Genomic DNA, 16,660 nt, shown 5'->3' on the forward strand with positions numbered 1-16,660 from the left:
TTTACAAGTACAACTGCCTTCTGTATCACAGCCTGGCATGTACATCCATATGCCTGTATGCATAGGTATAGAAAATAAAAAAATCTGTGTTCAACACAGGGTCAATCACCACAAACGAGACAATGGTTTTCTTTGAACACCCTCTATTTAGGAATGAAGATGCATCCAAATCTTTTCCCATTGAATAAAAAACATATTCATACACAAGTATGACCTGGTTGGATTTATTTAAACTACGGAAGACTTTTCAATATATGCAAGGCACAATCAAGCCCTAAAATTCAACGGCATGCAGAGTGACTCAGAAAAGGTCTTGGAGATACCGTGTGAAGGAAAAATAAAAATGTGACATCCACCCAGGCAGAGCAAATCAGCACAAGGCCCAGACAAAAAACACAGCCCCTCCTAAACAGGGCATGTGATGGTATTTCCATGGGGGGAAATTGCACACCATTTTTGGCAGTCAGGGTGGAGCAGATACCCAAGGCAGGATGAAATCCCCATGCTTTCTGCAAATCAAGATCTTTATAGCATCTCTCATGGTGCATCCAAAGCCAGAGCTGCATTCTCAGTGACACAGCCGAGAGCTGCCGCTGCCCTGGGCTGATGCATTGTCCAGGCTGGGTAGTTTAATGCAACATTTGCCTTTGGAGAGCTCTGTCAGCAGCACTAGAGATTTATCTTTTGATTCAGGAGCTTTCAAGGGCAGGAAGAAGCCATGCCTTCCACTCGAGCCATCTGACAAAATGTGAGGTTTTTGCCTGCATGATACAGCCCTACAGAGATGGGTCACAAAGGGCAGAAGGCACTGGTGGAGAGCCGAGGCACAGCCTGGAATTCTGTGCTGTATGGGAAATGCAGGAGTGTGTCCCTTAACCCTCTAACCCTCTCTCTGAGGCTCAGAGACAGAACTGCCACTGGAACTGGTGTCATTAGAGAATCTCTCAGGGTTTGCTTAGGGTGAACCCCACAAAGCCAGTGCTCACCCCTGGTGTGGGTGTCAGTACTGCTCACAGGGCGTGGGTCTGAAGTGTCACCTCACTAAACACCGGCCCAGAGGGCAGAGAAGGGCCATGGGCTTACAGGGGAATCCTGCCCTTTGCCATGCCCCTAATGCTGCTGGAATGTGCAGGAATTTGGGACACACTGCAGTGTATTAAGTAGCTTCCCACAGGCACAAGAGATGAGATCCAGGCTTTAGTATCTCTCATGGAAACATGCACTTACTGCTTCCTTGAAATAAAAGTGTCCTGAGTGTATAGAGCCTTTTTTATTTACTTAATTTTTAATGAAATGACTCTGTATACTACAGACATCAAGAACTCCTGCCTAAATCATGCCTTATATCAGTGCTCACACTTAAGCTCCTCTCAGCTCTCCCTGAAGCTGCGAGGATGGTATAAAGATATCCTTAATCTGAATTTTAGGGATTTCATAAATTTGTGTTGAACCCTCCTGCTGAAAAACACTAGTTATCAGTGGGTTGCTTTATTACAACCTCTACAGAAGGACCATCAGGAGGGATGGTCTTCCTCTAGGGGTTATTACATGGATAACCTACTCCTAAGGCAAGAAAGGGACTTTTTGGAGCAGAATGTATTGGTGAAGAAAGCAGGAGCTGACGTGTTTCACTGAATCGGGGCCCCATCTCGCAGCACCACGGCTGAGCAAACAGGGAACTGTTTGGTTTGCTGGTGATTCAAACAAACCACCAGAAAAAAATCACTGCGGGTCAACACAGAGCAAATACCTCCAGAAAGAGAAAAGCAAAGCCTAAAGCACAGCTTTGTTTCAGATTAAATAAAGTGTTTCACTTTTAAATGGAGCAGCTGGTTTGGTGAGGATCTCTTTCATAGAAGAGGCTTGAGAAGGAAGTAATTCCAAACTTAAAAATTAGCATCTCTCAAATTTTCTTTTCTTTTTTTTCTTTTGTTTGTAAACCACCAAACTCTAAATGAAAAGAACAGTTGCATCATTGCTGAATCTGCCTTCCCCAAAGAAAATTCTGGCCCCTGAAGAGCCTCTCTGTGGTGTGAAGCAGAAGGAAGGTTCAAGCTCCCTGATGGGGAGCAGCTCCTGTGTTCTCTCCTCATTGTGCCCAGCTCACCCTCCACTGGCTCCTAAAGCAGCTACAGTTACAAATGAAGTGTTTCACCTGCATTTCATGATTTCCCTTCCAAGCACCCTGAGGCCCAAGTTACTTTTATAGCCTCACAAATTATTATGCTTCGATTTACAAAATTTTCTTAAAAAAAGTAACCAACCAAACAAAAAAAAACCCAGACCAACAAGCCACTGCAGGACTGGGCTTAAAAAACTAATGAATCATCCTCCCCCCACCCCCCCAGAAATGCATAGTGAAACAGCTTTCCCTGTGAGACAAGAACTCTGCTACTGAGGATGGCTGGGGTCCATCAGAAGTGATCTGCAGATCCTGACAGTCAGAATTTGGACAGTGGAAAAGGTCAGTTTCTGATGGACAGGATGGCACCAGCAGCACCTGAGCTGACAGGAGATGACACCTGGCTAGTGTGAAAAGGCACAGAGACAGGTGGCCTCCAGGTTAGGAGAAGCACAGTTGGTCACAAGCTATATCAAGTGTGTTCTGAGCATGGCATCTACAGAACCTGAAAAAAAAAAAAAAATCTTTATTTTCTTTGATCAAAAATACATATAGAAATGCCTGTTTTGAGGAAAATATCATACATTTTTTTTCTTGTTTAACAAAATAAATTAAATATACATGACTTCTGTTTAAACTCTATATAGAATTACAAACGTTTTATATTTTGCAATTGGATTCATTCCCAGTCCATATAGGTATTTAATATGGTCCTTATTTATTTTCTCTTCTTTCTGTTTTAACTGCTGTTTGAACTGCAATCTTTTATCACTTGTGAAGCAATATCTGAGGGGAGGGGACAACCACACACAACCTAGGTGGATATTTCTCAAATGCAATTTTTTCCTACAAGATTATTTCATTCTCTTTGCTTCTTACTATTTTTTCTAATGCTTTCATGTATTTTGCATTGATGCAGAAAATCCAGTAGCTTGTCACTCTAAGCCATCAGAGAAGGACAGTGTGTTTTGCTTTCTTCACCATCAGCAGTTCAATTATTATTATTATTATTATTATTATTATTTCTTAAATATAAATATAAAGGTGTTCTGTACAATGTTCCTCTTTCCTTCTTTCCTTTTTCCTGGCAGTGGCACTGAGTCCTAGGACCAGGGGAGCGGAGCTGATCTGCAGAACATCCCACGGGAAACAAGATGCCTTTACCTTGCAGAAACGGAACCAACCAGCTTGGTGAGCTGACTGTGCTGACCACGGCTGAGAAGCACGTGGCATTTCCCCTTGTGAACAGAATTGGTTTTCCCAGACCCTCTTGTGTTATTTTCTTTCCCTGGAAGAGATGAATGGGTTACATCCTCTGGTGCTTTGGCACTAAACCTCAGGTACGTTAGAGCTGGAGTCCCTCAGAGCAGGACAGGTCTGGGGGCTTCCCTCCAAAACAAGAGATGCCCAGCAGGAATCCAGGCCCATCCAGAAAAGTACCACACACACCTCTTGCTCTACCTGCTCCTTTCAGTAACACAAGGAAGGAGGTGGTGGTTCACATCCCTGTGTCCCATCTCACTTGCTGCCACTTTGATTAAAATATCCAGGAAGGCTCTGCTGCTGGCGACAGCTGCCTCTCTGCTGTGAATTGGAGTTCCTTCATTATTCCTCGGCTACATCCTGATTGCAATAATTAAAAAAAAAAAAAAATCTCTTCTCTCTCTGTCTTTCTCTATTATATATATATTTATATAGATAGATATAGATATATACACATATATATATACACACATACACACACACGCATATACAATTATATATATATGTATATATATATTTAAAATTACATATATAACTTTTTCTGTCTGCTTTGCCTGTTGCTGGCAGTGCGAGCTGACCTGGAGCAGTCTCTGCTGAGGTACCACGAGGAAAAGCCCAAAGGAGCCGCTGTACACGGGGCCAAGCCTTAGCACTGGTACTGGATGTGCTGGTGCTGGTGCACTTTGCCCTCCACGTGCGAGTGGGTGTGGGTGTGGATGTCCGTGTAAATCTTTGGGTACATTTTGGAGGCCATGGCAGGGGCCAGGGCGGGCCCCTGGGACAGTAAATGCTGCTGCTGGGCCATGTACTCCTCGTAGTTTATGGAGGAGATGCAGTCTTTGTCGGGGAGCTGGGAGACGCAGATCCTGTCGCGGGGCGGCGGCCGGTGCACGGGGGCAGCGGCTGGAGGGGAGCAGGGCTTCTTCTTGGACTGGCACAGCCACAGCAGGATCGTCCCGAAGATGAAGACGGCTCCGGCGGGAATGCCGATGATCACGGGCCAGGGCAGGCTGCTGGCCGAGGACGGGGGCACAGGTGCGCTGGGAGGCTTGGGATCTGGGCATGGTGGCAGGGGAGAGACAGAAAGAGTTAATTAAACGCAGGCAGAGCGGATTCAAAACAGATGTCACACTCGGGCTGGCTGCTGCACAGGCTGTCTGGCAACCCTGCCAGACCAAGTAACAAGGGAGAAATCAAGCTAACACATGATGTTTGGTAACTGCTTTGCTTTTTGGTGCTCCTGGAAGGACAAGCAACTCATTTTCTCTGGTTTAGGGGTCAGGAGGGGAGTCTTTGGGGGATTTTATAACTCTCTTATCCAAGCTTTAATGGATACAAGACACATAGAGCCAGCCTGAGAGAGCTTCCTAACACTCTCACTATGACAGAGTGGGCTTTGCTGCCCAGACTGGAGGACACAACACAGGACACATCAGTAAAGCCTCATTGTCAGCAGCCCAGGAAGCACAGTCAGGTTGCACAGAGCCACAGCACGCTGCCCACCCACCTGTGCCAGGTGTAGCTCTGCCTGCAAGGGCTCCAGACACTCTCTAGTAATCCTGCCTAGCAATCCAGGAGATACCCAGCAATACCATGGCAGGGAGAATGAATGTGGGGTTTTGGAGGCATTGTCTTGACTTTTTTGTGTGGTTGGGAGGAAGGCTGAAGGATGGGAAAAATGTAGTTGAGCTGGTGGCCCCTCCTTGGTTCCCAAGCCACAGAGAAATGAAAATTCATTCAGCATTGAAGTGTGTCCTCAGCTTCCTACACCAAATGGGCTCTATCTCTACCAGTCTCTTTGGAGCTGCTGCTGGTTTCTCAAGGGCAGTAAATTCAGCTGCTAGAGGAGACACGATGCTTTAGACTTCTTTCACAACTACCTTCTCCTTTATCTCTCTGCAGTTGGCAGTCAGTGGCTATCCCTGGACAGGCACTCGTTTCTCAGCCTGATCTGCTGATTTATAGACCCAAAAGGAGTCCTGGGGTAGGATTCTAGCTATGAAAATCCTTGTCTACATAGCTTCCAGCTGGAAAATCCAATGCCTTGAAACGTACCCAGGCACAGAATTCAGCTTGCAGGGAGACACCCAGAAAACATCAAAAACCACAGGCTATCTTAACCATTCAATATGTTATATTCAAACATGTATCACTTAACTTTCAAACTAAACTTCTTTAAGACACTAATGTCTTTTTCCCTCCTTGACAAATAATCCCATGGGTAGTTTGAAATGTTAAATATATACCATGTGGTCTCTTTGAAGTTACAAGGACCTATACTTTGACCTTAGTAGACGAAATTTTGATTCACCAACACTGGAAATTACAGAATAATTTAGGCTGGAAGGCGAGTCTGGTCCAGCCCCCTGATAAAAACATGACATGATCAGAGAACTGATCCATCAGCTGACCATGAAAACAGAAGTCTTCATGCTGGTTGGCAGAAATCCTATGCTGGGCTGAAAAGAAAGTGTTTTGATATTCATCTGTGTTCCTCAGAGCTGTCAATGTCAAATCTGGTAGACTTAAAAGCAAAATGGTCTTTTTTAACTCATGGCTTTACAACCACATTTTTGCATCTTAGTGCAAGCTGGGATCTCCTTCTCCATCACTGCCAATATCAACAGCCCTGCAGGCTCTGGGTCCAGCATGAGGCCTCACTACAGTCCCATTGAAATCCATGGAAAGTCTCTCCCTGATTTCAGTGGGAGCTGGATCAGACCCTCACAGGTCAGAAACTCCCAGAGGCTTTGAGTTATATCCCACCCATGCTGCTTCTTCCTTGGTATTTACAGGCCTTTCAGTTAGTGTAGTCCTAACTCCAAAATGTTTTATCAGGGTAGAACTGCATAGTCTGAAGACAAAGGAGCAGTAGACCAGGCCAAGATGGTGTGTCTCAAAACAAATGATAGAGTCTCAGTTGGATGTGGCCACCAGCTCTGAGGACTGGGGAGGGAAGGCAGCAGCTGTGAGTTTGGTACAGAAGCCCCAGGGGATCACTGGATAAAAATTTAACTAATCATTCTGGTTTTCACACTTATTCATTTAATTTCCTTGTGACCCAGACAGTTTTTATTCTTCTCTCATTTTACAGGCCTGTATCATTGTTTCCTTTTACCAGCAAAAGCATTATAAATAAGGGCAAAAGAACGGAGGAATTCCAGGGAATGAGGTTGCAAACTGTGCTGCTATTCAGTTCCCCTTTCCCATCCTGCACCCTGTGACTGTGGTTTAGTGATTCTGCAACTGCAGTATGTTTTCCCAGCTTGCTCCTTTTTCAAGCAGGAGCAGATAATTCAATTTATGTCACCTGGATGACTGAGAGGCACCTCAACAATGTCTGTGAGTATCTGCAGGGAGGTGTCAGAGCATGGACCAGGCTCTGCTCCATGATGTTGGGCAACAGGACACAAAGAAAGGGCAGAAACTGCTGCCCAAGAAGTTCCACCTGAACGTGAGGAAGAGCTTCTTTACTGTGCAGTGACTGAGCACTGAACAGATTGCCCAGAGAGGGTGTGGAGTCCCCCTCACTGGAGATATTCCAGAACCATCCTGACACAGTCCTGTACCATGTGCTCTGGATTAACTCTGAGCACGGAGGTTGGACCAGATGACCCACTTTGGTCCCTTCCAACCTTACCCAATCTATGATTCTGTGGTTATTCCCCACAAAGGGAGAAAAGGAAATATCATCAACAGGATTTCAGCAGGGACTGGCTTAAATCAGGGCTGATTTTGTCCCCCATTCACTCTTACCAGAACTGGGCTATCCTAAATCAGCACAGCATCACAGAGGGCCAGGGGAACAGTGGGCAGCAGTAGTGGAATTAATAAATACCATGACACAGAGGACTGATAACAGAGGGGGAAAAATGTCACAGCTCACCTGGCAGGACTGTGAGAAAAGCACTCCGGAAGCTGTAGCCCATGGTGTTTGCCCCGAGGCAAATGTACATCCCTGCATCCTCCTCCTTGGCTCGAGTAATCATCAGTTTGTTCAGGTAGGACCCATCTGGGCGGGACCAGACCTCCCCCGTGGGCAGCACGACAAACTTCTGTCCCCCCACATCGATGGTGGAGTTGTACTTGCTCTCTGTGCCGTACTCCACCCTCTTCAGCCACTGGATGACGGGTTTGACGTCGCTGCGCACTTTGCACTGGAAGGATGTGGTCCCACCGTAGTCCACCGTGGTGTTGACGGGGTGTGTCCCTGTCAGGATGGGCTTGGACCTCGTCCTCTCTGCACAGAAACACAGGGAGATCCATGGGAAAAGGTGTTTGCCAACCTCTGTAACTTGCAATTGCAGAAGCATAGGGAAAAGGTGTAGGAGGGATGCAAAATCATAGTCTAGTCCAATTCCCTGCACCAAGGCAGGCTGAGATTTTTGCAAACTTCTCCTGATACACATTTTTCCAGCCTCTGCCAAAACCTCCAATGGTAGATGCTCTCCAAACAACTCCTCCATTGTCTGAGTCTTTAACAAGTCTGTTCTCATGCTCAACCTGAAACTTCCTGATTATAACAAGGAACTTCCTTTTCTACCTGTATCAGACCTGGAGAAAAAAAATTATTTCCCTCTGAGCCCTTATATTTTGGAAGATTTTCTTCATCCCTCTGCACACTGAGCAAGTCTCCTACCTGTGGTTCTGTGATGTGTCACTTACTACCGTGACCAGCAGGCTGTAATTTACAGGTAAGACAGAGCCTTTATGTGTTTTCAGACACAACCTCGTATTTACAAATACTTATCTGTTAGGAACCCACACCTGCTGGCTACCCCCAGTTTGGGGATAGTGAGGGGTGGGGTGAGACATACTCTTTCTCCCTCTGGCCTTCTCAAACGTTCCCTGTGGACAGACAAAATCAGGTGGGAAAAGACCCCTTCTTTCACAGACTATGGCAGGCTGTGGATATTCTCATCTTTGGTCTCAAAGTCCTTCAGGAGATACCTGTCACCTCTCAGGCTGGGCCTGCAGGTGTCCATGGGGACCAAACTGTACTGGGAGCAATCCCATGCCATGTCACCAACTGCTGCAAGAACTGAGACCGCAGGCACTACCCATGAGGAAGATTTTCACTTCATCCTCACCTCCCTGCTTTTATCATTCCTTTCTTTGGTATAATCATCACCATACTCACTATGGGGAAAAAAAAAAAAGGTGGAGGATGAGCTCAGAAGGCTTTGCTTTTCTAGCCAGTAACAAAATCTTTTCTTTCTCACAAATTATTTTTGCCTCAAGTCTCAGGCAAGGTAGGAAACAAGATGGAAGGAAAAGAAATCAAACTGAAGAGGTTCACAAGACCATCCTTTCCAGCATGATCCTAAGTCTAAGGTTGTGTCAACACCACATAAAGTGAAAGGAAAAATGTATGCCTCATTCTGAGGAATGTTTGGATTTGTTTTTAGTGTTAGGATCAGATAAATCAGTCACAGTTTCCAGACAAGGAGGTACTGCAAACCTCTATCTTAGGCATAGGAGAAATTATGGTATCACAGTGGGTGGTAACTGCTGGCAATCATCAACTCCTTTTGATGGCAAACACTGTTGGACTGAGCATGTAACAAAACAGCTCCCACCAGCACTGGCTTTGCAGTGAGAGGGAGGAACAATGGACCCTCTTAAAAAAACTCGGGATATGTTCAACATTGAGGGCTCTAAAAATGTGCTTAGGAAACAAAAATACCACAGTAGTCTCTGTAGGTTTTGCCTTGGGACTGTGAGCAGCAATCATAACTGGGGAGACTGAGATTCAGATAAGCAGGACTTAGGAGTAGAGGCTCAGGGGGGAAAAAAAGGAGGAAATTGAATAAAACCTGTAATGCTCCACAGAATGATGTTAAAAATAGAAAGATGTCTGAAAACTGCTTAATGCCCTTATCTCCTTGACTCTGGTTCCAGCTTTGGTTACTGTTTTTACTCCTAGCCAGCAAAAGCTAATGAAAACAAAGGTTACATACATCTTTAAGTTGATAAAAACCAAGATAAACAGGGACACAGAAAGGGGTTTGTTCCTGGTGCTGTCTGGTTTTGATGAAGTGAAAATGCCACAGCTGCCATTAGGATGGGCCTTGATTCATTTCCCTGCCTCTGCTCCTGGTTTTAGTGTAAACACATGTTTTTACTGTCTCCACACAGCTGCATCTTTATCAATCCCAGATGTCCAGCAGGTTTGTGCCTTCAGAGCCCAACAGAGCTTCCCACATGTGCTTTTAATTCCTGTGATTCTAGAGAAAGGACTTATCAGAGAACAGATCTTTACCTTTAAGAGCAATCTTTCACACTGGGATAAACTTTCTTATGCTAAAATGCACAGACAAACAACATGCTTTCCAAGTGGCTGGAAGTAGCCCTCCATGCCCCTGCTCCTCATTAATGAGGGCTATTCAATCTTCCCTCCACTCAGCTCATCTTCTCCTCTTTCTTGAGTTGGCTACTCTGTAATCATTTCCATGACAACTTATGATGATGTCACAGGCAAAGCACAATGATTTAAGAAAAAGAGCTCTTCTCTGGTAAACTTAGGAAGGATTTGAGCATAATTATCCTCAGCAATAATAGGGGAAACAGAAGATTAGAGAGCAAGAATCAGAACGGCTAGATAGTAAGAAGAGCAATTTACCTCACCACAATGCAGGGTAATCCCCCACAGCTCATCTTCTAAGGATTGAATCTTTAAAGCTATGTAGGCATCTAAAGATACAGACAGCATCCTAGTGGGTGTTTTTATGGTTTCTTTTTTTTAGTAACTCATTTGTACCTGCCTGGACCTTCAGATGGCCAAACGTTTTTTAGAATCTGGCCCTAAAGCCTTGTCTGGTTAGTCACTCTAATCATAGGATTTCTGCTAATTCCCTTGGGAAACTTCTAGATTAAAATTTTAATTGACTGTTTTCACCCATTCTGGCATGCTAATCTGGGTTATCTAGATATTCCCCCCCACCATGGTACTTGAAAGGGCTTTCTCTGTTAGTTCTCAGTTTGTCCTTGAATTGACTCTCCTGTAGAAGACTGGATTGGGTATGACTTTAACCATGCAGGTGCCCGTGGAGACAATTGTTTTCCAAGTACCTGTCCTCATTTCAGCTCCTCAATTGTCCTCTCACTACTCTCTCTTGCCCAGGTTTCAGGCTCATTCTAGAGTTTCAGCAATGTTTTCTCTGTATGTATGTTTTCTCTGATGTATTTAGTAATTCCCCATTTCCATTTCCAGCCATCAACACTGCACACTTGTTGCTCAGTCAACACTGTGTTGACTGAGCCAGTCCCCTTCTGAAAGGCCCCTCTCTGCTCTCCCTCCCAGAGCTGCACTTACGGATCACTTCAACTTTGTATGTTGCATTGATTTCTCCAACTTTGTTGAACACCCGGCAGGTGTACTTCCCGCTGTCCTCTGGCTTCAGGTTCTTCAGGTTCAACGTCCACTTCTTCTTCTTATTCTCCCCGATCTCCTGGGGAGTGAGGGGCTTGTTGTCCTTCAGCCACGTGATGTCAGGCCTGGGGTTGCCGCTGGCCACGCACTTGAGGCGGATGGAGCTGCCGACGGGGCGGGCGATCACCCTGCGTCTCATCTTGGCAGGCTGAGTGAACCTGGGCCGGGCTGCAAAAGGCATCAGAATGGACTGTGGTGAGCACAGGACATGAGCAAAGAAGGAATCTTGTTAAATCTTATGGCCAGATTTGCTTGAGAGGCAGCCCCATACACACCAATGTATCACTGTCCCTCAGACCAGCTCAAGCTGTTTTCCTTAGAACAGATTCACCACCCAGACCAATGCATTTGAAGCTCTACTGGACTGCTCTGGCCACTGCATGAACTTTCTGCATAGCACAGCCCCAGAATCTCTGTGTCTGTAAGGCAATTGCACCAGACCATCTCACAAAATAATACCAAGATCAGGCTATTGCAGCTGAAGGCAAAATGCAGCCCCATAATCACATGGTAATTGTTACCATATTCCACAAACTCCTTAGCCAAGACCAAAGGAAAAAACTCAGATTCCTGTCACGCTGACCATTTTCTCAATTTTTTGCTTGTCACATGAAGCTTCATTTCCTGAAGATATTTTGCCTCTTAGTTCTCAGTGACTTTATTGGGACTTAAGAAGAGTCTCTTTTAAATACACAGGGAAGTCTTAGAAGTGTGACAGACTTTTGTACATTGATCCAAACTTAAATGTATGCAATTAGTTCAGCTCAAATTTACACAACATTCATGTTGAATGGTCCAAGGAAGCAAAAAAAGGAATGAAAAGACCAAATAAAATTCCATGAGTTTGTTATTAAAGGATACCCCATGCCAGTCCATCCCAAAACTGGGGAGGAATTCTGAAGCAATAGCTGTTGGCGGATAGAAGCGTGGGTTAAATCAGTCATCTTGTTTAAGCAAAGAAATCACCAATATTTCTAAGAACAGAGACAAAAAACTTAGAGAAATGCAAGGCCCTCACCTGGCAAAGTCTGAAATTTAAGGAAGAATTTAAAAGAATTAACAGATTTTTAATGGTTACTTTAACTACACAATGCCAGTCCAGGGGCGATTCTAACTAAGCCCATCCTGTTGGAAGTCAGAAAAGACGTCTGAGATTATTCCAACACTGCCAGCTCCACAGCTAAACCATGTCCCTAAGGATCATATCTACATGCTTTTTAAGCACTTCTAGGGATTCCCTGGCCAGCTACAGGATGGCCTAGTGAAACTCCCTATTTGACAGCCATCCCTGCTGCCCAGGGCTGAGGGCCAGAAGCTCTGGGATGTGCATTATAGTGGAGCTTTCCTGAATGGAAGAGGCTGGTCTGCAGCTTCCTATCTCCAAGCACTGGGGAATGGCAGCCAGTGCCCTCTGAGGTTTGTGAGCACACCCCTAAGCACTCACCCCCCTGCAGCCTTGGCCAGTGTCCCTCCCTCTGGGAAGAGGACACCCTTTGGCATACCCCTCTCTGCAGAGTGCTTTTCCGCAGGGGAAACCATCTGTCTCCACAGCCTTCCCTTGCCCCCCTTGGCTGTCATTTTGGGTCCCAGCCATTTCATGTTATTTCAAACTCCTGCTCAGAAATGCTTTGCTCTCCATGCAGAGGCTTTCATGTGTAATCCAATGAACCGGAGTAACTCCGGCACTGGAAGTCTTTGCCATGACAGCTGAGCAGCAAGTGTGACATACTAACCCCCTGCACAGGTCATGGTGCCTGGATTGCTGGGTGTTCCCTTTGGGGTCTGCTGCAGGAGGCTCCCTCACAGCAGAGACAATCCTCTTTCCTCACAATGGACCCTGTCAGAGCTGCACACTGCGGGCAGCAACATCCCAAATTTTCGTCTGAGCCGAGGGAGACGTGCTGATAAGGGCTGTCACTGTGGAAATTGAGAAAATGTCTGCAAGGCTCATGGAGAGGTCAGGAATCAGCCATGCAATGGGTCTTGACAGTCACTCTGTAATATGGCAGAAATTTACTCTGAGATCAGGAACTCCAGGTCTCAGTAGAGGGGCGATCCTCATGGACAGGATTCCTGAGCTGGGACTAACACACCAAAGAGCAAGCTGGAGCCAGGACAGTCACACTTCCCCAGCAGACTGAAAAGTCAAGTGAGTGACTCTGAACTCTCAGAAGGACTTGCTGGCATCCCTGCTCAGTAGAGGGCAATAAGGGCATTTTAAGACAGGAACTCTTTCCACCCCAAAAAAGCAGGTCTTTAACATTTCTGGTTTTCCTTCCACTGTGACTCCCATGAGTCTGTCTGGAGTTTTGTATTCACTCCTCACACATGGTTGCCCAAATACATACCAAACTACAGGTAAAGCTACACTTCTTTGGATCTTTCAGGCTTCCTTTCTTTTTTTTTCTGTTTAAAAAAGGTTAAGTGATTATGTGGTCTCAAAAGCTACTCCAGGCTATGTGCAATATGCTGAAACCAGATCCCATTTACACAGTCCTGAATGTTTCCTTGACAAAAGCCTGAATTGGACAAGTTTAGAAAAGCCAGTTAACAAAAAAGGGAGAAAGAGAGAGAGACACACACATTAGAGAGAAAAAGAGCCGCAGCAAGCACAAAGGAGAAGAAAGAGGAGAAGCAGCACTGTGAGAGACAGGCAGAAAAGGTCTCTTTGGAGTTGATGCTAAATGTCTGTCCCCAAATCTGTTCCATTTACAGAAGTTTTGCCTGTTTGAGTGCCAGCAAAGGCCATTACAAAGTGCCTCTGTGTTATTCACATGCTTGTTCTCCTCCACATCACTTGGCATTTGCTTCATAAACATGAACCACACATTTTTACAGTATAAATTATGTCCCACTCAAGAGCAAGGGAAAACACAAGTGGATGGGGACAAAGAGACAGTGTTGTGTACAGGTTCCTGGCTGAAATGCTGTTGACCATGAAGATTTATTCAAAGCTAATGAAAATTAAATGCAATGGAAGCTTGTCAGCACAAAGACCTGTGAAGGAATCCATTGGTGTCCTCTCCCTGTGGGACACCTTGAGAGGCATGGATGGGTCCCTGAGGCTCCTGTCAGACACTGCTCACACAAAGGGAGGTGATAATCTGAAAAATGTTGTCTGCTGTGATGCAGCATCACATAGTGACAGTCACTTCCAGCTTTCATGATAATTACAAAAAATTGTGTCTCAATAGGACTATGTATTGAAATACTTTCAGCTCTTCTGGTTAAGACCTCAGTCAGTTGTGAGAAGACATGGATGGGGGTCTCCATCTTTCCCCACACCAGCTCCCTGCTCTCCCCAGAGATACCACTCTGTGATGGTAGATGGAAAGTGGAGCTTTTTTTTTCACCATGCTTCTCCTCTCACATTTATCCAGGGGCCCAGGACTGTGACAACACAAATTGCTTTTTCACCCATCATCCTCCAGAGACCTACAGACACACACTGACCCTCCCTGCACACCAGCTCACACCAGCAATTTACTGGTGAACAGTGCTAGATGGAAAGGGTGCCATGGCCAGCCCCAGGCACTTCTCTGCTTGGGGAGAGGAGAGGAGACAGGAGGGATGGGAAGAAGAAAAAGCAGAGGTTCAGGAGCACTGAACTGGGCCAAGGCAGCACCGAGTAAGACACAATCTGATACAAGATTGTCAGTGCCCAATAATTTGAGTAGGGTTTACATATTTTCTTCATAATATTACTGTTGTACTGTTGTATTAGTCCATCATCCAGCAGCTCTACCAGGAGCACAGTGGTAATGAAATGTGGAGAGATGGCAGATTTGTACTAGCTGCTGAACCTCTCCTGAAGTACTTCTAACCTGCATTTTATCCAAGACACCCTTGCTCCAGCTCTAAAATGTTATCATCCCTTTACAGAATGAGTGGAGGTCTCATTCTCAAGCTCAGTCTGAGATAAATATTTAATTCAAGTGTAGCCTAGACTGCACCACAGCACACCACATCCCTGTTTGCCAGATGCTGAAGAAAACTGGCCTCAGCTTAAGTGGTGGGGACTCTTACAGAGAAAACCTGTCATGTTCCACCCCTACCACTACTGTGAGGTTCTCCCTGGCCACAAATGTGGTACAAAGCCATCTCTGTATTATAAAACTGAAGAGAGGGATGTACTGCCTGAGCAAAATGAAATGCTGTGCTTCATCCCCTGAGCTCATTAACTCACATCACACTCCTGTCAGTAATGGCCAAAAGCTGTTTGGCATCAGCCTGACAACTTATTGTCCTTCAAGGAGTGCTTGGACCAAACTGGGCCTGCAAGTTTTGCAGCGATTCAGAGCCTGTTCCAAGTGAGATTTTAGCAGCTCCCCAAAGCTCTGCAACAGCAACAAAATCTGCCTGAACAGTCCATAGCTTAAAGAAGTTCAGGCAGGTGTCTGCAAGAGAGGGTGATCTTAAAAAATACTCATCTTGGCTTAGTGCTAATTCTCCTGAAGTGAAGTCAGACCTCCCATTTGCCCTCAGTCAGAGCAATGTTATGTTGGCACTGAAGACTCTTGGAAATATTGCTGTAAAAGTCAATATACTTTTTACAGGGAGTCTATGAAAGCTGTAATAGCTGCACATGCAGAAGAAAAGTCGCTGCCCAGAAAAACAAATACAAGGGAGAACCATGCTGGGGTAAATGGCAGGGGGCCCTAGGGCCAGCCACAGGCTGCATTTTGCAGGACCCTTGGATGGGATCCATTCACACCAACACATTCAGCTGACACTCTGTTTATTATTTGACCATATGTAGGGAGAACTCACTCCAGTTGCTCTGCCTTTCCTCTCCTTCAGCAACTGAGAGACGTGCCACAAGAACAGCACTGAAGCAAGGACTGAGGAAAACCACAGAACACACACTGCTCCTTACCCCACTGCTTCCCAGAGTGATCTTCATATTCTCCATTGGAGCCTTCAGGCACCTGGCTGTCCTTTCCTGAGCTGGCATCATCTGTGAAGGAAAGGTAAAGGAAAACGTTAAGAAGGTCTCCTGCAGGATGACAACAAGAGTTTGCATTTTCGTACTGGAGACACCACGCAGCTGAAGCAAACTCAACATACAGTAGGCATCCACATCCTGGCACCTACAGCCTGGCCAGTTTAATGAACAATTTCGTCTTCTGCTTTATGAGCTTTTCGGCAGGCTACCAAATCAATGGGAGTTTAATCAATGTTGCCATTAATAGCTGACAAAAGACTCTTTGTTTATGTTTACAGGTTGCTGCTCCTTAGGAGGAGCTGATCTGTGGTACCATCTATTCAAATAATGGTATAAATCAAAATTAGAGACAATGAAACCTATGAGATGGGGGGACACTTCAATGATGAGGCATACAGAGCACAAGCAGTATGACTGTGGCCACTAATTCACCCTTCTGCTTCCATTCAAAATCAGAAAAGCAAGCAGGTCTGGGGTCAAATGAGCTCTCAAGGGATACTGAATGCAAATTTATGGCTGGAAAAACCAATATTGATTTGAAAAGTTGCTTTGGGGTGTTTCTTTTTAATTAAGACCACCCATCCACCTGTATCAACACAACACTTTGTCCCTCATCGCTCTTGCTGTCTATATCACTACCACACAGCAGTACCAAAATCTCAGCTCTGCCCTGAAGAAATAGAAAGCTCTACAAAGTGAAACCCCCATCTCCCCAGCAGTCCCCACCTCCAATTGCTACTGTGATATGGGCACCTGTGAGGTCTCCAGGAGGGCCAAGGGGGCAGGAGAGTGCCCTGAGCCTCCTTCTACAACCTGAGTGATACTGGTGGTCTCACACCTCTGCAGCACACAGATGTGAAAATTTTTCCTCCTCCAGCTTGACCTCTACTGCACGAGT

The 16,660-nt window shown here is 45.5% G+C and overlaps 1 protein-coding gene across 7 annotated transcripts in view; it reads right to left on the reverse strand.

Moving 5' to 3' along the window:
- Window positions 1-208: 208 nt before the first annotated feature.
- Window positions 209-16,660, reverse strand: part of FGFRL1 (fibroblast growth factor receptor like 1) — a 167,797-nt gene continuing 151,345 nt past the window's right edge. For all 7 annotated transcript variants that reach the window (XM_058837256.1, XM_058837257.1, XM_058837262.1 and 4 more), the window contains 4 exons: window positions 15,694-15,774; window positions 10,701-10,985; window positions 7,272-7,625; window positions 209-4,441 (listed from right to left, as the gene is read on the reverse strand). In XM_058837256.1, coding sequence (XP_058693239.1) covers window positions 4,032-4,441; window positions 7,272-7,625; window positions 10,701-10,985; window positions 15,694-15,774 — 1,130 coding nt within the window. In that variant the 3' untranslated portion in view covers window positions 209-4,031. The remainder of the gene's footprint in view (window positions 4,442-7,271; window positions 7,626-10,700; window positions 10,986-15,693; window positions 15,775-16,660) is intronic.

Source organism: Poecile atricapillus, chromosome 4, assembly GCF_030490865.1.
Source record: "Poecile atricapillus isolate bPoeAtr1 chromosome 4, bPoeAtr1.hap1, whole genome shotgun sequence".
NCBI classification, from domain to species: Eukaryota; Metazoa; Chordata; class Aves; order Passeriformes; family Paridae; genus Poecile; species Poecile atricapillus.